Here is a 20,545-nt window from a genome sequence, read left to right as displayed (position 1 = left end):
AGAACTTAACAGCCTAATTTAACATTGCAATTCCTGCTGGAACTGTTGTCTGCAACACGAAACAAGATACAGTGGATATACACACCTCCAGGTTATATATCAGGAGATTCAATTTCAGCATAAGCTGCCAAACCCACCTAAAGTAGGTTTACTTTGGCTGTCTCGAGTTCAAAAGAAGCAAGGCCATAGCATCAGAAGCTTCAGTTCAGTCTCTACACTCCTGCTCACAGTCCCAGGTACTTAACCACATGGCTAGTCTCACTGCATCTGCCACCGGTACCCTCATCTGCTCCTTAAAACTAACAGTGATAAGCCTGAATAAAGAGACATGCCAGTATAAAAATTCCTCAGAGGCAGGCTTAACAACTCAGTAACCTGCTAATCATATGAACAGCTTTCTGAGATGAGGGGTGAAACATGAAAACAAAGATGGGAACTTGTTTCTCCCCATACCGTGTTGGAGAGATTAAAATTAAACATCACTGCCTCCCTGGCCCTCCCTCCGAGCCCTCTCAAAGCTCTAACACAAAGTTAACAGTGGAAATGTTTGTTCTAATGCAAAATGCGAGTGTAGTTATTGCAGCCCAAATGTGGACAGCCACGCTGCTCCCAAGACACACACGTGATATCCCGTGTTCTCAGAAGTGCCATCCCCTACGAGCAGTCGGGGCATGCCCCTGTGGCACTGCAACACGACATTATTTCTCCGAGCCGTGGGAGAGTTCGGCTTCAGCTCATATAGGAAATGGGGGAAGGTGCAGATAAGGGCAACTGTTGCCCTCAAAGTACAACAGGTGAAACATCAACCCAACAGAAAGCGGAACAGGCTCTAATCTACCATCTCAGCCACATCAACTTCTCTTGGCTGAAGGCACTAATAAATTTAGGCAGGAGTGGTGTGGGAGCATGCATGCATGCACGTGCACACAAGTATAGCAACGCCCCGGCAGCAGCACACGCTGTGTGCCACAGAAGCGTTTTTGCAGGGTTACAGAATTACCCAGGTGAGCTCTTCATTCCTGTTTTTCCATTTTTATTCAGCAAAACAGTCATGCATTTAAAGAATACATAAAATTTGATTAATTAGCTTAAGAAGTTTAACTAAAAAAAAACAATCCAGAAGAGATTAAATTTCAGCTAAACGTAGCTTCTTGCAGTTGGTGAGCCTTTTTTGTAGCACTGTATATATTGTATCCATTCCTGGCAGCAATCACAAAACAGGAAACTGAGAAGTTGAAAGTCTCAGAATTGTGCGTTTGAAATTAGATGAGACATTTCCTTCTAATGTGAAACAGAAGTAACAAAGCAAAACAAGAACAATCTCCTTTGTGCTGCACACAGATTACATCATTATTCACATGAATTCCTTGCACATTATTCCTTTTGTGCCCTGCACTGATCAAGCATTTTCCCTTTTCAAAAAAAGCCTCCGGACAGTTTCATAAAGGGTTAAAGCTTAAAAAAGGGAGAAAAAAAACCCATCCTTGTTAAAGAATCCAGCAGTGCAAATGAAACCGAAACACTCGGTAAATACACGATGGCCACAACAGCTAAAAAATAACCCGTCAGCCTGGATGAAAAGTTGAAACCCATAGTTAGAGGCATTTTAATAAATGTGTTTAACGTTTCCACTCAGCTCAAAGACAATCAGCTGCAAAATGCATGTTGAAAGCAAGAGTGAGTTTTAGTGATTTAAGGATGCTGAAAGCCATAATGCTATAAAAAAAAGGCCAGATGTTCCAGGAATACTACAATATTCTGCAATTCCTTTTGAAGTTTAAAGAGAAAAAAAGAAAAAAGCCGCACCAAAAATAACCCTGCTCCTTTTCAAGTCACTTGCTTCTCAAAATAGCCTGCACTATTAAAAAAAAATAAAATAAAATAAAAGCCCATGCCCACCAGATGAGAGGAAGCAAGGGAAGGCAGCAGCGGCCACGCGCTCCACGGCCACGCTCCCAGTACAGCCCAGTACAGCCCAGCAGAGCCCGGGGCTGGCGTGCCGGAGCAGGCGTGGGAGAGGCCGTGCGGCGTGCGCAGCCATCATGCGCAGGCACGGCTCTGCCTCCGCACGATCCGCCGCCGCCGTCCGCCTGTTACCAAGCGAGCGCAGCCAATCGCCGTCCCCAGCGAGCACAAGATGGCCTTTGAACTCCCCACCAGCAACTTCCTGCTGTTTTTAGAGTACACACAGTGCAATGCAGTATGTCTGTCAGCTATGCGGCACAAAGGAACAGCCATTTTGTGACTGAACTGGACCCGCACCAAAATGCCAGGCAGTGCAGCCTTCCCCTCTCCTTTCACAGGGAACTGGGGCTTCCTGAGCACTACCGAAACGAGAAGGGGATGCCCTCTGCTTTCATCGGCAGCCAGGGAGGGCATTTTTTGTTTAACGTCTTCGTTTCCCGCTCCCCCCCCCCCCCCCAAATCCTCTTTCGTATGTAACTACATCTTCATAAAATGGCTGCCACGTAAAATGAGGGTGTTCTGCTCTGCAAAGGCTGCAGCACACGCTGCAGAGCACTCTGCCTCTGTAAGGTGGCTGCTGAGCAAAAAAAACGCCTTTTCAGACCCCAGACTCCCAGCTCTCTGAATAGAAAACAGGCTGAGATCTAACCCACCACAACCTTTTTTTTCCCCCCAGAAAAATGATGGTTTAGTGCTAGAGAAGCCAAGAGCTGGATACAGATGCAAGGGTTTGTTCAGCCCTGCAGCTTCGGTAGCAGAAACCATTCCCACACCGGGATATTTAGGAGGTGCAAGAGCAACTGCAATATATGCAGGCTGGGGGAAACTGGAGGAACAACGTATCCACCATGTGTTACTTGCTATCCCCTACAAAACTCACTCCTGGACTTCAGGGGGATCCCAGCCTGCCCCTCACCTCTGAAGTTCACATTAGGGTTGCCACCATGGATGTACCCTCTCACCACCTGCCTTTCAGAAATGCAGCATAGAAGATGCTAGAAAACACACCAGGATTTTGTTCAATTATTTAATGCAAGTCCCAGATACACAGGTGGTGGTTACTAGTAACTGCAGCATCACAACTCTTATCCTAGGTGGAGAAAGTTGCATGAAATCAGCTTCAAGTTTGGAAAAGATTTACTGTCAATATACAAAGGACAGGTGTTGCTGTTCATCTAGAAAGGCACCGAGTACACCCCTCAGTTTACAAACTGTGAAAAATTAACACCATTTCCCTTCCCAAGAATAATCATCTGTTTTGGGACAATTCTTAGTTATTTTTGGTTATTCAGCATATGCCTTTGTGCTTTCTTAGGACTGGAAAGGTAGGAGTCAATTCCAAACATATTCCCCAGTTTAGGACACTAAGGTGGTGTACAGGACTTTATTTTCTTCTGCTTTAACACCTTTCTCTAGTCCTGCATCTTTGCTTCTCCAGCCCAGGTGAATGGCACCGGCCATATCTGCCTTTTCCACCCGTCTCCATCACCCAGGCCTCCCACCAGCGTTTATGTAACAGAACTTCACGTATTTCCACGATGCCGAGCTGGTCTCACAACCAGGAAGAAAGCTGGCCAGCAGCACGTGAAATGCAGACATCACTGCATTTCTGGGCTACAATAAAGCAAAGTGGTGGCTTTACTTCCTAGAAATCATTTCCCCTACAACTTCAAGTCAACCTCAGGAAGTAAAGCCCATTTTACGACATTCAGCTGACTCACAGCTCAGAAATAAGCTCGACAGGGCTCACTTACAAATATCCTGTGCTCAATTGTTCCCACACTTCAGGTGAGTGGATGTTACCCACAGCAAGTTTATTCTGAGAAAAAAAAATTGTGAAGGGGGAAGAAGGGTAACCCCACACAACAGGTGTTACATGTAAATTGATCAATTATGATAAATAACCTTTCAATGAAAACACCAAAAGCACACATGAGACACTATGCAAATATAATACCCCTAAGGACAAAAAACCCAAAGGTCTTCTTTCTGTGGAACTACTGCTAGATGTCTCCAATTTCACCTATTTAGCATAATATTTCTAACATCAATAAAATACCTTAATTTAGATTTCCTGAACAAATTATACCTATTATTGCTCTTGCTGATAATCCGCTCTTTAAAAAAAGCAGAGACTTAAATAAGCTGAATCATAAGTAATTTTTTTAAAAATCGACTTTTTAAGCAATATTTTGTGTGCAGTATTCACAGTAATATAAAGATAGCACGGTTTGAAAGTCTGATGTGTTTTTAAACTGCATTATTATAAAAGCTCTGTATAGGTGCTATATGTAATGCTTCAACAGTCCCTGAGGCTAATTTAGTTGTTAATAATTTCAAATTAAACAAACTTACCCATATCCATTTTAGGATTTAAAATTTGACTGCAATTTTAATACATCCAGAATACCATCCAAGTTTATGCTAGAAGGTTATAGTACTTTGATAATATATATATTCCCACAGTATTTCAAGTTTGTGTGTTTAAGGAAGGTTAAATATTGGACATCAAGAATACTATTCAAACACCTGCAAACATCACATAGAGCACATGTGATACAACAGACAGTTCAGAATTCTTTTTTATTAATGTTGGTTAAAAATTACTGAAGACAACACCAGAGAAATAAACAGGCCACGATTCAATTAAAATTAACAAAATGCAAGACTCAAGTGTATTTACAAACTAGAAAACAAAAAATGCATATAGTTTAATTTCCAATTTTCAAAAAAGCCGACCCTTTAAATACAAAATGAGCAATTCCGTAATTATACTTCTGCATTCCTAGCAAACAAACATTTCCAGTATTTCATACTTTTCCCACATCAAGGTTAAGTTTATAAAAATCTGTAAAGAATCTCATTACTCAACAAAAGTAAATAAAAACACTCTGAGCAAAAATACATTAAACAAACAAGCAAAGCATTTGAAGCCTCTTGTTAACAGTCCCAGTGTATATTTTATGATACAAAATGCTATCACCAGCAGGAGAAAGTCTGGTTAATTTGTATAAAAATATTCTAAAATACCTAAACAGTATCAAAGTTCTATAAGCTCAAATAAAATTTGAAGTAAGGGGTATCAGACAAACAGGCACTTTCCAGTTTATATTTCAAAATGAGCTTTTTTTCATTCATGTAACTTTTTCTTGTGTCTATTTACTATAATTTACTACTACACCAGGCTTCTGTATGGCCCTCGGTTAAAGTTTAGACTTCTGAGATTCTTCAAAGAAAAATTTGCCTTGTATGTAAAATGGTGCAATGCAGCAATGGCTAAACCGACAAGGTCATTTTTCACAGCACAAAAAACCTAAAAACTGAAATTCAAAAGCTGGAAAAACGTAATACAGAGGAAAGGGCTCCCCTGAATAAAGGTACAGTACCTTTTGACTATGACATGGGCCCTTAAGTCACAACACAACTTTCAGAAATTGCTACCAAAAAAAATTAGGGTGTGGCATGCTAACAATCTCAAGGTCATTCCTTAAAAAGGAAGCAAAATCAGTAAAATGTTTTGTATTAAGCACTAACAGTAACTCAAGGCTGTCAAAGTAAACAGGGTATTCACAGGTTTTACAAAAAAAAAAAAAGAAAGTTGATAGATCATACCTCGATGCATTGCTGTGGACTGAACCCTCCTCTCCTTGGCTTTTGTCTTTATTTCTCATCATCTTTTTATTCTTAAATATTAAGAGGGGGTCAGGGGTGTCTGTTTGCTTTGAAGTCCTGTGCCCAGGTATTTACTGTCAAAAGTTGAAAGAAAGGTAAGGTCCCAGTTCGTTTCACTGGCTTTCATTATCAGGAACAAAGTCCTGACGCTGCAATGATATTGTTATAACAATACACAACACTGATCAACACGGCAAAACGGAGATTTAAAACAAATAATCGTTTTTAGAAGAAAATTCTGAGAATAAACACAGTAGAGGAGCATCCTGCAAACTTTCCCAAAGTAACACTGGATGCAAATAATCTCTGTATCTTATTGCGTCATCCCAATACAGCTCAAATCGGTCGAAAATCAAAGTACTCAAAACGGCAGAAATCTAAAAATTATTATTAATTGCTCACCTACCTGATCCATGCACCGCCGCCAGGACCAAGTCGATATTAGTTTCAGGTAGTGGAAAAACATTAGATCCAAAATATTTAGAGTTATAATGATAAAATACGAATTTCAGAGAATGAAAAAAAATATATATTCTAATCCCAAAAATATGCTGCCGATAAAGCAAAAGAAGCGATAATTAGTACAAAAATGTCCGGGGGAAAAAGCTCATTAGGAGAGCGCACAAAAATGGAGGTACGCCATGGCTTCTAAGCTGGAAAAACAACGACCTGGGCTCTCTCCACGGCTTCTTCTTTCCAGCAAGGCACGAAAAGGGAGCCCTCAAAAGCTGCTTTTCTGCCCGAAAAAGGTCCGCTCAGCCCCCGATTAGTGCCTAGGAGAGGCAAGGGGCTGTGGGGGCCCCCTGAGGCTGCCCGAAAGTTAGGGAAAGTTGCGTAAAGTGTTGGGGAAGGCACGGAGCTGAGCGCGCTCTCTCTAAGGCACAGCCGCCATCTAGAGCTCCTTCCCAGCTCTGAGCTCTGCCTTTGATTGACACTCTCTACATTTACCCCACAACTCAGGTGATGTACCATAGACCCACCCCTTCATTTCTACCAAAAAAAGAGATAGCCTCCACCTAAAGGGTGCCTGCTACCCCCACAGCCCTGGCTTCTTCCAACTACCCCAGCTCAAGGGGCACCTTAACCCCATGTGGCTCAGGCACCCTTTTGAAACCAGAAAGAAATGGAATTTGTGCCTTTTGTTTTAAAGATTTGCTAAATATTTCAGTGCCTGGGCTAAAATTACTTCCTCCCTGGACAGGAAGTGGTGCTGTTACAAGCCATTTTGAAAGAATGGAAGTGGAGCTAACAGCCATGCAGCCAGCAACAACCCACCTTGGGGCTCACCCCACCCAAGGGGTAGCTTTTTTTCAATTCAGTGGCAGTATCCCCAGACAACAGCTCCACCACTTGTCACCCAACACTTGCACTTAAAGCTTGGGACAAGAGCGTCACGCGCTCCTAAGAGAGCCCGGCATTGCTGATAACCCCCTCCAGCTCGACAGCGCCTCCCTAGTGGTTTTCCCCAACAACAAAAATCCAACAGCTACACAATTTTCATCAGTTAGGCGAAGGCACTACTGTAAAATAAGTCTGACACCATTAAAAGGGTTATTTTGAATTCACATTCTTAACCCATTAATGTTCATTAACAGATTTTAACACGACAAATGAACGTTAAAGCCGTATAATAGCCGAGCTGTAGAACTGGAAATCAAGCAACATCTCAAATACAACATCCTAGTATCGAGAGGATGCATCACAGAGGAAATGGAAGAGGTCCAAGCATCCCCTAACCTCTTGTATTCTGACTACCAGTTGTCTTCCCACAAGCAACAGCCTCCTTAAAGTGCAAGGACATCTTGCATATTCGTAAGCATCACAACAAGACAGAAAAATCGGACACTGGGGGACTGCTGGGGGGGAAGGGGGTAATGGGCTAGTTTGGGCTTCTGTGGGGACATCCATGGCACAGCATCCCAACAGCCTGAAAACACTGGCTTCTACCAGTGGAACCAAGATAGTCCCTGTCAACTCCTCCACACACTTGCCATTCACATCCTCCAACAACCTCTCATCTTTCCACATCAAGAGGTTTGAGTAGGTACGCTCTGTTGCCACAGTCCATTTTAAAGAATTTCACTTCACTGATTTACAGAAGACCCCTCGCACCTAAACTACAAGAACTAAAAAACACAATGCAAGACCATTCCAAGCAATTTTGGGTAACGCTAAGAAATCCACTCGTCTGAATGGGGATCCCTTTAGGTTGGTCCCAGTATCCAACTCCACCATGTAACACATGGCAAAACCAAACTTGAATACGCATGTATCATCAAAATAGCCAGATTAAACAGGTATGAACAATTCATCATGGTAAAAATGGATATTTACAAAGAAGTCTGAGCAAGCCAAATGGTTAAACACACAATGGGGTTTTGTTTGTATTTTTTGTTTGTTTTTAAAAGAAAACACCTAGGTTCTCAGCACCAGGTTTGCCATCTTGGCCCTCCAGCTTAAAACAAAGACAACTATGAATTTCAGGTGAAACATACATAGGAAGGTGGCTACAGTTTAACTATTTGATCCACAAGAAACTTGAAAAGAAATTGTTTTTTGAACATTAGAACCACTTTAAAATTCATTTGTAAAGGTTAACATGTCATCTGTAGCAATATCAAAAATAACTCCATTTTTTCTCATCAAATACATGGTACAGTATCACGCAGCTAAATCCACATTAAATAGCGGTGAAGCAGATTGGACACTTGTACAGAACAATTTCAAGACAGAATAGACTGTTTAGGAAGTATATTGTCCAGGAAATCTGTTTAAAAGTTTCTGTACCCATATACAACCAAAGAAGCATACCTAAAAAAGTTACACAAAACATTCAAGTACTCCTTTATTGACATATTTGCCCAGCCTTCAATTGGTATAAATTTCAGCTTAAAATAACTTCAAGAAAGTTCAGCAGAAGCACCCTGACAATAGGCCAAGTACTGAAAAACCCCTAACATTAAGCACCTGAATGAACAAACCAGCAAATAAAAATTCATTGGAAGTCATGGCAAAGTGAAGATAACTTGCAAATGAAAACCACATTTTAAATCAAGTATAGCACAAAATTTTACCTTGCCTTTAGTGCTTAGCAGCTAAAGTACTTCTCACTTTAATAGCAACCAAAAATGTAACCCACTTAAATATCAACACAATAAAAAAATATTCAGCCAGAAAGGACAAACACAAAGTGTGAAAGAAACCAAAACCTTTTATTAAGTCACTTAAAAAAAACATTACATTTTCTCCAAAAGGGTAGCAACAGATCTCTTACCAAATGAATTTGCCTGTTATGCATACACAACCCAAGAGTAAAATTTTGCCACCCAGCCCTCAATCAGATCCATCACTGGATAAGTCACTGATACAGTCCCCTGATTAATTCAAGTGCAAAGTCCAGTTTGATAGGATGATCACAACCCAGATCTTCTCTGGTTTAATAACATGAGAGTCCACGTTTTAACATCCTTTTCTTGGACAGACATATCACAGCACTCATGCATTAGTCCATTTCCTCAACCTCTCAATCAACAGTGGAAGTGCCATCTTGGTGTCTCATTCGTAGACTCCTTTTGACACGCTTCATCTGATTGGATTCTTTATGGAAAATTAAAAGAAAAATGCTGTTGGAATACAGATCATATCTTTAAACTAAGACATTCAACTACTGTACCTTGAAGATAGTTTAAACATATAACTGATGCTTCATTCCACATTACACATTCCAGAACATCTACTTTTATCATGAACAAACAAGGTCAAATCATCAGTTCAAGAGTCAAAAATATAAACTTTAACCAAAACTATAAAGAAGTAGGGGAGGAATGATTAGAAGTTCAAGAACCTTTTCAGGCTCCATAAATTCCATTTGAAATTTCTCTATAGTGTTAAAAACACTAGAGAAATCAATAGTGGGAAATCTGAGATATTTGCTCTGGCAACCATCTTTATTGGACTGACCCATCTACCAAAGCTGACACTGCTTAGCGGAAAACCAAGGTTATTATAATAAGCCAAGTTTTTTAACTACTGTCCATGCTCCCTTCTTCAAAGAGCATCTTCCATCAAAACCAATGTAATAGGCATGAAAACTGGTTTCCTATATACAGATGGTGGCTGGAGACAAGACATTCCACCATCTTAACCCAGTTTTCCAGCTCATGAAAGACATACAGCACAACAGCAAACACACATTTATAAACAAATGGAATGACTGGTTTAGTTATTGGTGGGAAAGGACATGTCAGAAGTCAGATGAAAATGGTAACAAGTCACACTAGTTGTCTTTGGCAAGGCCACCCTACTACTCCTGATCCATATTCCAACTTTACTCTTCATATAACAACCAAGCCCACAGGTGAGTGACAAACCAAACTGATCAAATGACTTCTACCCAAATGTCCCCATCTTTACATTTTCTTCCAAGAAAATAAGTTCATGTACTTAAAAAAAAAATACTCCTCCTCCTAACGTGCAAAAATCAAGTACAGGAAGTTACTAAGTGTTAAGAACATCATTTTAAAACCAGTGCTAACTGTAGAAGAGACTGACATACAAAAAAGGTTTTAAAATGTCTTCATGATTTTGAGTATCTGCACTCCAACATCAATTTATTCTTCTGAACGTGTATAGCTTTAACCTCACTATAGTCTGAAAGCCAACTCCACCACTGTGGTGTTCCCCTGATAATCCCGGGCCGATTCTCACAAGTGTTGCAGAAATTACCCACAGTACAGTAAAAAATCAGTGGAGCCATCTAGTGGTCTCTGCCTCATCGTTCCAGTTTCCCCATTCTCATTTCAAAATAACCAGTTACAGCAAAGCAAACAGCAATGGAACCAGTGCAACAAGCCTCAGTATGCCTTTCATAACTGCCTGTATGTCCTGTTTCATATTCCTCTATAGACTTCCTTGTTCTAAATACAATGGAGAAGAAGTACAGCACATAGAAGTGGAATGCAGGATCTGGTAATTCACTTTGCACTGTGCAACGTGCATAGTTGTAACAGTATTCAATCACGGGATCTTCACATTTTCAGAACCAGAAATTGAACATTCAAGTCTGCAGAAATTCTTCATTTCAAACACTCAACTCATTCTCAGTTAAAATGGGAATTAAATATTTCGCAAGATTTTTTTTCCCCCCACACTAAACTGAAGAAACAGTTTTTGGGGTTGTTTTGGTTTGGATTGGTTTTTTTTTTTTTTTTAGTTCTTACTGGTATACTAGCCTAATTCCAAGTCCATTGAAGATAAATTAAAACTTTGAATATTGTTTTATGCTAATGCCTTCACTGAGGTACCAAAACATGAAAAATAAACCACCACAAAGTTGTCCATTATTGTCACAATCAAATATTCAGAAGTACTAACGTGAGTGCAGTGGAAACCCCATAAAAAAGACCTTTACAATAACTATAAAAATTATTTTAAGAAACTTAACATAAGTAAATTTAATCACTGGCATCAGCTTTCTCCACCTCTCAAAAAATTTAGTTACATATTAGTCAACCTTGAAAGGCCCTTTTCAGTTGGGTTAGCCTTCTGCCTTAGACACTAATGAGATCTGCCAAAAGCAATTTAAGGGCAAGTTTCCCTACTAGGTTCACCTACATTTGGTTGTACCAACAACTTTGCAAGTAACCTCACCACATTCATTTTAAACTCTTCTCTTGACCTTGGAAAATAATTAGCAGTAAGCGGAATGATGATATATTATAATTAAGAACATGCTACAACAGCCCTTGTTCTAAAAGTTGTTCATACATCAAAAAGATGCCACAGTAATGGCCAAAATATTAATAGCAATCTGTACACTTTTTCACGTGAAATCTACATTTGCTTTAAAAGATTTCATAGCATTTGCTTACTTATGAATTAAGGCACATTTTACTAGGAAGTTTCAATAAAGTTGCAAAAATATACTCCTTCTCCACTAAGACATATGCAGTGATGCTACATGTAAAGTAGCCATTGAATAGCCCAAATTTTTTGCTAGATGACATAAATATTTAATTCCTTCTGTAACATCAGTTAGGCATCATACCATTTTTCAAGCTTTATTATATACTATTTACTGTATTTGTTTCCAAACACAGTATTTTGGTCATAGTAAATAAGGGACCTGGGTAGTCATGTAAAACTTTCAAAGTTTCCTTCAAATCACTGGTAACATATTGACACTCCGTATCAACAGACAGAAAGCATTCACAACCATGTCTAAAGGTTTAAGGCAACAGTTTTGAAACATACGAATTTACAAAGTTTTTCTCTTCAGTTTTTTGTAATTCCTTATTTGTTGCTCTACCTATAGAGACCACAGCAATAAAAGACATCTCTTACGGCCAAAACCATAGCCGCAGCAATTTCATGTCTATTGAAACCTTGCTTTTCTTAAGTATGAGATTGAAGGCCAATAACATGTAAAACACCCATGCGTCACCGCAAGTGCGTAAGACACTAATGCATTTACAAAGTTTTCCAGAGTGAAATGTCTCACCCTGAGGCTTAAACTTAAAAACCAAGGTGACATACTGCTAGTAAAGGGAATTCACTCCCAACAGAGGGAGCTGAATGGACAGAATGAGGTTCTGAGCAAACCAAACCTGAAGTTCTACACTTCAGAGTTCATTGAACCAAGATTTTATTTTCAAAGACACGTCTCTGATAACTTTTATACTAGAGAAAAAAGCAGAGGTGCCCTTTATTGACATCTAAAGTCCATAATGATGTTCTGTCCAATCTTTAAAAGTAACTGAGTACTCTGGACAGTCCTAAGTCTGCTTTTACCACTATTAGATGTTCAGTAAGCACAGCAGTAAAAGCACAACTCATGTAGGATCAGGTATTTTTCGCTAAGAAAGGCTGTTTGCCAGGTTTCTCAGATTTAGAGATTAATTTCAGGTAAGATGTGACTTTATTCACAGAAGCACTCTTTTGTGGGTTTTATTTTTAAATAAATTTTATTGCATTAAGCAAAGTATGCCAACTTCAATAAAGCTCCTGGTGTTTTCAAGTACTTTCTCCCTTCTATTGAAAAAAAAAAATAATCAGTGTTTCAACTAAACACTATCTATGTTAACCAGAGAGGGTAATACCAGAGATTTCAAGATCCATACATTTGGATGTTTTACAAATGCATTTTGAATCAACTTCTTTTGAAAACAACTGTTTCTAAGTCAGTTAAGAGTTTCACATTCATCCCTTCCTTTAGGTAAGGATTATAAAACAGAAAAGGATGGAAGAATTACCCAGTGTGTAACTGAAAAGCCAAATTCCTGCTCAAGAAACCAGATCTGACAACAGCTAATTTACAATCCAACTAGAGAAAACAGTAAAAATGCACATAGAAAGATGTAGGAAACAGATGAAGATTAATATAAAAATGAAACGAGTCACATGTTTAGAGATTATAGCAGGTGATTGAGAAAAAACAGCAACAGTGGACAGCATAGGAAGAGTTTTGAGGAATAGTTGGAAGGAGTAACATTCACTTCTAACATAGCAAGAAATAAGCTGTTCTACACATACCTGCAGCATGAAAAACAGCTTAAGACTTCTGAAAGAACAAAGTAATAAAACTTACAGTAGTAGAAGAGATGAAACACTAATCAAAGAACATCAAAACTGAGCACATGTACACACAATAAGAACCAAATTCCTCAAAGTTGGTGAATTCTACTGTTTTGCTTCAAGACTGAAAACTCAGTGATAAAATTGGTCCAAAATGAAACGTACCTAAAAGCAGCACGAGGCCACAATAACATGGCCTAGCGAGGTTTGCACCTTACCCCCACATGCTCCTTTTGCCTTTCAAAAGAGCTCTACATTAGTCTCCACATTATGCAAGTAGATGAGAAGAAAGCATGGGACTTTGGAGTAGCTGCTTTTCTAGCACCTGAGGCAGCATAGATGGCCATTTGTACAAGGTAAGCATGGTTGCTGAAGGTCTCTGTTAACATACGTAGCCATTGGACAGTTAAAAATCACTGTCATCTATCCACTGAAACAAGAGAATATTTGCATCTTGGAACAACATTTTCTCAAGCTGTCTGCAGTCTAAGGAAGGCATTACTCAATCAGGTAGCATGTCATACTGAAAGAACTGTCTCCAAGAAACTGTCTCTTTTAAAGAAAAGCATACATTCCAAAGCATAGTTCTACAGGAATAGAGCTTCCCGCTAAAAAAAAAGTTAATTCATGTACACAAAATGCAACGGATGCCCTAATTAAAGACATAGAATCAAGGAGTCTGAATTTTAAGCAGACAGGAAGACAAAAGGACTTGCGTCTTTCCAGAGACAACTCCCAAGAAAGTCACAGAACGTGCCAGAGACAGCAAAAGGTCATCAAGACCAAATTCCTTTTAGTAAAGGAAACTGGAGAGAATTTTATCCCCATATTCATCCAGTACAGAACTGAATGAATTTCTCTACTCAAGCCTGCCAATTTTGCATTTTGACTATATGGGGAATGATTCCTAAATTAAGCCTATCAGCTAGCAGCTTAATACAGGGAACTGTATCAGCATTACATACCATTTTCTGCAAAGCTGAAGCTTTATGAATGAAGAACAGAAACAGAACAATCAGAACATAGAAGACAGTGACTATCTGCTCAAATACCCTCACTAATCCTGACAGAAGCATAAAAGGACAACACGACATGCTTGTAAGACAAGTTCTTCCTGCTATGATACTTTCCACACCATTTGTTATCCAAATTTTGTGTAGTACTTCTCTGTAGAGACTGATATTTGTGTACCAAACCCTTCTGAACAAGTCTATGATTTAATAGTTCTCAACAAAATACGGAATCAAATCACAGAAGCAGAAGACCAAAGAACTACAATTAGATATGAAAGCTGTTCTCCCGCGAGACAGGTTGAGAGTACTATCCAAGCATAGCTTCATTTCCTAAAAGCCCCGCAAGAATGCTCCTGTGGTCCTTCCAACTAAGCCTTCTAGAAACACACATGCACACACAGACACACTTTAAGGAACTTCAAGATGTACTCAGCCAAAAACTTCAGCAAGTTAAACATTATAGCCATGTGTGTTTGTTGGGGGTTTTTTAAAGCTAAAAAGTAAATGTTATTAGGAATAACAACTTACCAGTGCTTCAACCAAGAGCAGCTATTTTGCTTACAGTGAGTAAATCAATTCCTCAACACATCTGTAGGGAAAATGATATATTAAACACTTGAATTAAAAGAAAATTAAAAAATGAAAAAAAACCTTAAGGGTCTAGAAGACCAGAGCACTAGCCTAAGACTATTACAAAAGCGCTATCCTCAAATGAAGGAAAAAAAAAAAAACCACATTCCCAGCAGATCACAGCATACGGTACAAAAGACATTTTTATAAAAAATTTGAATTATCACTAGGCAACCTGTTATCAGAGAACCCGTGCAAACCACCCAAGAAATTCAGACCTAGTCCTGTACACAAATCCCTCGAGAAACAAAGCAACAACAACAACAAAAAAATCTTTTTTGAAAAAGATCAATCAGGCATCAAGTGGAAGTATGCTGAAACTAACTCATCTGCCCTTCACATAAAAATAATTAAAATACTCATTTTACTAAGAGGTGGTATCAGCTAGATGCAGTGGACTATTTAACACACTAATATGGAACAAGTTATCCCTATATGGGCAAGGCCCAAATTTGGAAACTCAACTTTGAAAATGCTTACTGGCAATCCACATCAATAAACATTTAATCAAAATCACCTTAAGCAGAGGTAGCAAGATTAAAATAAGACCTAAAACTCTAGAACTCATGAATCCTTTTTTTCCCCTGTAAATTTCAACTGCATGAAGTCATCTACTATCATGAGCCATACAAGTTACCCACCTAACATGTACAAGCAAACTGCTTCTCTCGTGATCTCTCAGAATCTACTTATATTGGAATATAGCCTCAAATACATAAAAATTAATGAACCTATTCAGTTATGTCATACTATGCATAGTTTTCTACAATCTTCTAAATTCTCCTCTTCAAACTGATAGCTACTCAGATGTGCAGAAAGCAAGCTGTGACGAACAGAATTGTAATTTGTTGATGTAACTTACTTGAAATGATTAATATGGAAAAAGATCCCTTTAGAAAGGGGAAATGAAAAAATTCTAGTAGTAAACTGGCTTAAACACGCAGAATATCCAAATGAACATGAAATAGAGAGGTTTAAAACATGCGTTTATAATATAATTCAACAGCTGCTATTAAATGGAAGCACAAAACTGAAGTACTTCTAAAATGGTGGACGGGCACTTGTAGAAGCAGCACAACATGGTTGCTGAACTTTGATCATCCAAGAGGCATCTATCAGTCATGCAAAGTGAAGACACAAACTAGGTAAAGAGGTTTACTTATGCTCTTTAAATCTCCTTCTGTCCTATATGTACCATTTCACTCAAAAAAAAGCCACTTAGAAATGATGATTTAATATACAAAGACTAGGTAAAGTTAATGATTGAAAGATTTTCAGCTCACAACTCAGCCATTTTTAATAATTTACAGGACAGTTAAACATACATCATCTGCATTCAAGTTGGTTCCTGTTTTAATTCTAGAGTTAGCATCCAGTTATGGTAATTCCACCGAAACTTTAATGAGGATACTTAACATGACTTCGTATCACCGCAGAGGAACAGCTTCCTCTACTGAAAGAGTTACTAAGACTTGACCAGAGCGCATTCTTCTGACCTCAGCAAAATTTTGCAAAAGGAATCTAGTATTTGTCAAGGTGGTATCACTTAGTAGTAGTAAGACTTCTCTACTCTGAAGTGAACAAGTTAACCAAACAATGAGTTTTGTAAAAACAGCACCAAGATGTTAACAACGCATTACATTTCATTCATATGATCACACGAGTGATCATTTTTCCACCATTATAAAATATACTACCGTATTCTGAGTTTTTGAATTTTAATATCCAAAACACATTCACGCCTGAACTATAGAATGTATCACAAACTAGAGCTAGCAAATACAAGTTTCCGCTGAAAAAAATTTGCCTTTCAGATTAACACCTGTATTTCCTATTTAACATTCAATTTATTTCATAAATGTCAAACTAAAAATCTTTTAATCAGACTACTTGCAGTAATTGCTGTAGCCCCTATGTGATTAAAAAATCCACCCCCTATTTAAAAATAAACATGGATTTACTTTTTTTTTTTAGGTAGTCTTATAGTTGTGGCTTGTATTTATTTTTAAATTATAGAATGAGATGTCATAAGTACAGTACGGCCTACGCCACATAAAACATGCCTTGCATCATAGGTCCATGACTCCACCAAAAGACTGGCACTGCTAGCTCTAAGAATCAGGAAAGCGTATCTCCTTTTACAGCATGAGGTGAGGTCAGACACTCTAAAGCTATTTACCTGACATCAGATTCTTTCTCAGGATAAATTAAAGCATTTCGGCAAAGATGATATATATCACAACAACGTTTTTCCTTATAAGCTGTCAATGCTACAAAATGTATTGTATGAGAATACTTAACATGGCTTTGTTATCACCACGGAGGAACAGCTTCCTCTACCAAAAGAGTTAAGACTCAGCCAGAGAGCATTCTTCTGACCTTGCCAATCCTCATTAGTACGCTGTAGGGTGGTCACGAACTTAAAACTTTCCTCAAGTCCCCAGTAGTGTGCATCTAGCCTACTGAGGTCTACCTAACCTAAAGATCAAGCTGCCATTTACTTGATGAAAACATGTTGTTCTTACAAGAAAAGGTAGCTCCAAAGGGCTCACAAAAGTAACAAGGGACATTTAAAACTGTTTTTATTATAATATCTGTTCAACACAAACAGCATAATGACCATATAGGAAATATGTAAGACCATTAAGATCAAAGTGCTTAATTTCGTATTCATCATAAAATGATCAGGTCAGTCAAGATGACTCTGCTCTTGAGCACTGTATTTTTTTTTTTTTTTAAGAGCAGGTCAATTAAAAGTTGCAGCTTTAGACATTTAGGGATTTAACATTAGGAATACAAGTCTTGAGTTTGAGAAGTCCAGTCCCATCATTACTATCAGACTTTTATATGAATCAGGCTAGTCTTGCCTTTATCGTAATAAACTGTGCAATATCTGGTGATTGAAAATTCACGTGGGATTTCAAATATGTTCTGCTGTTCTTCTCAAGGTACCGGATAATTTCTAACACAAACTTCTAATTCTCAAGCCTCACATCAGACAGTTACACAATGAAGTTCTAGAACATACCAGCCTTGTTTGTTAGCTGTGTTTTGTTGCAGGACATCCACGGTGTGTGGTACATGTCTATTATCTGTAAATATTATTTGAATTCTGTCTTGCATATTAGCAGTGACTTACTGCAGATAAAGGTTTATTACAACCTAAAGAGACATTTTTAAAAAGCTTATGCAAAATTGGTATATGACTTCTCTTGTATGAACAGGCTGAAGCCTTCATCCAAGCCAAGGAGAACAGCTGCACTCAGGTAGGGGTTCATAAGATCTGTATTCTTAAGTTATCGTGATAAATTATGTAATTTTTAAAAGCAAATTATCAAGAGTATTTTTGAGAATCCTGATACACGTCTTCATGAAGACACCTTACGCTTTGAGGTCCTGAATATGTACTGAAGTACATTAGCATGGTAAGCTGTGAAAAAGAACCAGTTAAGACAGGCAAACAAGATCCCCAACTTTTAATTACACAGCGGTGAAAGCATGACTCAAATGTAACATGTTACTCTGCCTCTAAATGCAGAATCTTAAAGTGTAAAAAAAAACCCCATCAAACATTAGAAAGCTGATTTGTTTATACTGCAAGAAGGACAGCAAGATACTTCTTAACGACTGGGTGCAGGTTTAGACTTTTAGAAATTCTCTTTTCAGCGCAAATTTTACTCTAAGTTTATTGTATAAACACAATTTATTGGAAAGGAAAAGCTTATGAGTGTCACTTGCTAATGAACCAATACCTTGAACTGAAGGAAAGACATTTCTAAAGTTTGATTAGATTGAAAGTCCTTAGTAGAGATGGCAATCCTCATAAACACAGCTTTATTTTACAATATGTTGACATGGTCATTTCAGATTCTTAAAAAAAGTCTTATTTATGAGTGACCATAAAAATCTTAGAAGATGTGTAAGGAGACATTAACATTACTGTATTTAGTACATACTAACAGTTTTCAAATGTACTAAAACTTGAAAGAAAATTCAACAAGGTAAAATATTGTAGCTTAAATGTTCAATGTTTATTTTGCTAAAAAAAAAATTACTTCCAGGATAATTTAAAAAAAAAAAAAACAAAACAACAACAACCACCACCACAACACAGTATAACATACCTGGTATGCACAGTACAGAATTTTGCTCAAGGTCTTTTACCCAACGAGCCATCTGAATCTTTGGAAGTAAGAACAATATCCAGTAACAGCCTTTAAAGAAAAAAAATAAAACCACGTTTGTCTGAAAACAAAGGTACATACAGATTTTACCTACAGTTCTAATGTTCTTGACTGATATAAACATGAATATATAAGTATGAATACCTGAAATCTAGGGTTATTACTGTCATATAAAAATTCTACAATATCTCCAAGCATTAATGCTACAAACTCATTAACTACAAAAACCAAACATTTTTAAAGTTCAATACACATTTTCACTGGTGAAATGGGACATACAGAACTTCTAGGTTTACATGAAAATACTGTCATTTCCCACCAAATACAATGCATATGTATGTGTATACATATATTAAAAAAATAACAATCCACTTAGCTTTAGTAAACTAAAATTTATACAGAAGTAGCAGCATAAACACCACATTATTTTAAGAAAGTCTACCCATATCTGCAAAAAAAGGCTTTTAAGAAGTCCAGATAATTTAGAAAACGTGTCCCCTCCAATTTAAAAATTACGTACTTTTTTCCCTCATCTGCACAGTAGCAAAAAGGCAAATCCCCAGATCAAAAAAAAAAAAAAACAAGGAAATGAACATACTACCACAAGTTATAACCACTCTTACCTAAGAAAATAAGGTATGAACGATTCTTCTGGAAGCCAGTCAGGAAACAAGGTATTGTTCATGGAATTCTACCTAAAAAAAGAAAGTATGGAAATTTTTAGCATTTTGCTTTAGAAAAGCAGAACAAGTCAGATGCTTGAATTTTATTGATGTTTAGGTAATTATTAAGTTAGGAAAAACTTATGATAGCAGTAACTGTACCTTTGGAACTCAACTCTAAAAATAAAAGTATGGGTGGCTGTACATACTTGGCTGAAGAAAAACACTGGAGATGAAGACTGACTGACATACAACATGCATCATCTATATTTTTGCATGAATAACTGCAACCTGCTCTTCTGTCTCCCATTACTTTAATTTTGAATGACTTAAAGATCAAATGTCTAGTCAATTTAAGATTTTTTCTTAAGAGTAATTTATCACAAAATACCTCTCAGTCCTTGTACTTTTTTTTTCCACATTAAAGTCTTTAGAAGAAAGCTATGCAAAATTAAATAAAACCTCTAGTAATAGCAAAGTAGTTTTAAAATGGCTTCTGCCATCAGCTTCTCTGAATTTTAAGTCAGAAGTTACTTGATCTCCCCAAAAGAGATATCTTTTTTGCCCTTCAGAACACAGTTTTAAAACCTTCAGCTTCTTTAACCTTTAATCAGATCCCAAACTATGCTCTTTAACACAAGGAACACCATATTTGCACTACCTCTAGCCAACTTTTCTCGCCTTTTGTGAAAAGGCTTAATATTTTATTTTGCAGCATTTATATTTATCACCACTATTTCATACTCTAGAACAAGTCTGGAATAATTCTGTAAATACGTGGGTAATTTAAAAAAACATTTTAATGTTACATTAAAAGATATCTAAATATAAATTAAAAACCCTACAC

General features: G+C 37.7%; 1 protein-coding gene across 9 annotated transcripts in view; it reads right to left on the bottom strand.

Annotated features, from left to right (window-relative positions):
- The window catches only part of CHD2 (chromodomain helicase DNA binding protein 2), a 91,591-nt gene that overhangs the window by 50,572 nt on the left and 20,474 nt on the right, over positions 1 to 20,545 (bottom strand). For 7 of the 9 annotated variants that reach the window (XM_076347976.1, XM_076347973.1, XM_076347974.1 and 4 more), the window contains 4 exons: positions 19,660 to 19,731; positions 18,977 to 19,066; positions 14,751 to 14,811; positions 5,578 to 5,711 (listed from right to left, as the gene is read on the bottom strand). In XM_076347976.1, the coding sequence (XP_076204091.1) occupies positions 5,578 to 5,639 (62 nt within the window). In that variant the 5' untranslated portion in view covers positions 5,640 to 5,711; positions 14,751 to 14,811; positions 18,977 to 19,066; positions 19,660 to 19,731. Of the gene's footprint in view, positions 1 to 5,577; positions 5,712 to 6,039; positions 7,022 to 14,750; positions 14,812 to 18,976; positions 19,067 to 19,659; positions 19,732 to 20,545 lie in introns of those variants that run through there. The other 2 variants (XM_076347981.1, XM_076347979.1) reach the window with 2 other exon arrangements.

This window comes from Aptenodytes patagonicus, chromosome 10, assembly GCF_965638725.1.
Source record: "Aptenodytes patagonicus chromosome 10, bAptPat1.pri.cur, whole genome shotgun sequence".
NCBI classification, from domain to species: domain Eukaryota; kingdom Metazoa; phylum Chordata; class Aves; order Sphenisciformes; family Spheniscidae; genus Aptenodytes; species Aptenodytes patagonicus.
Note: the sequence above shows the minus strand (reverse complement) of the source record. Positions and strands in the feature narration are given on the sequence as shown.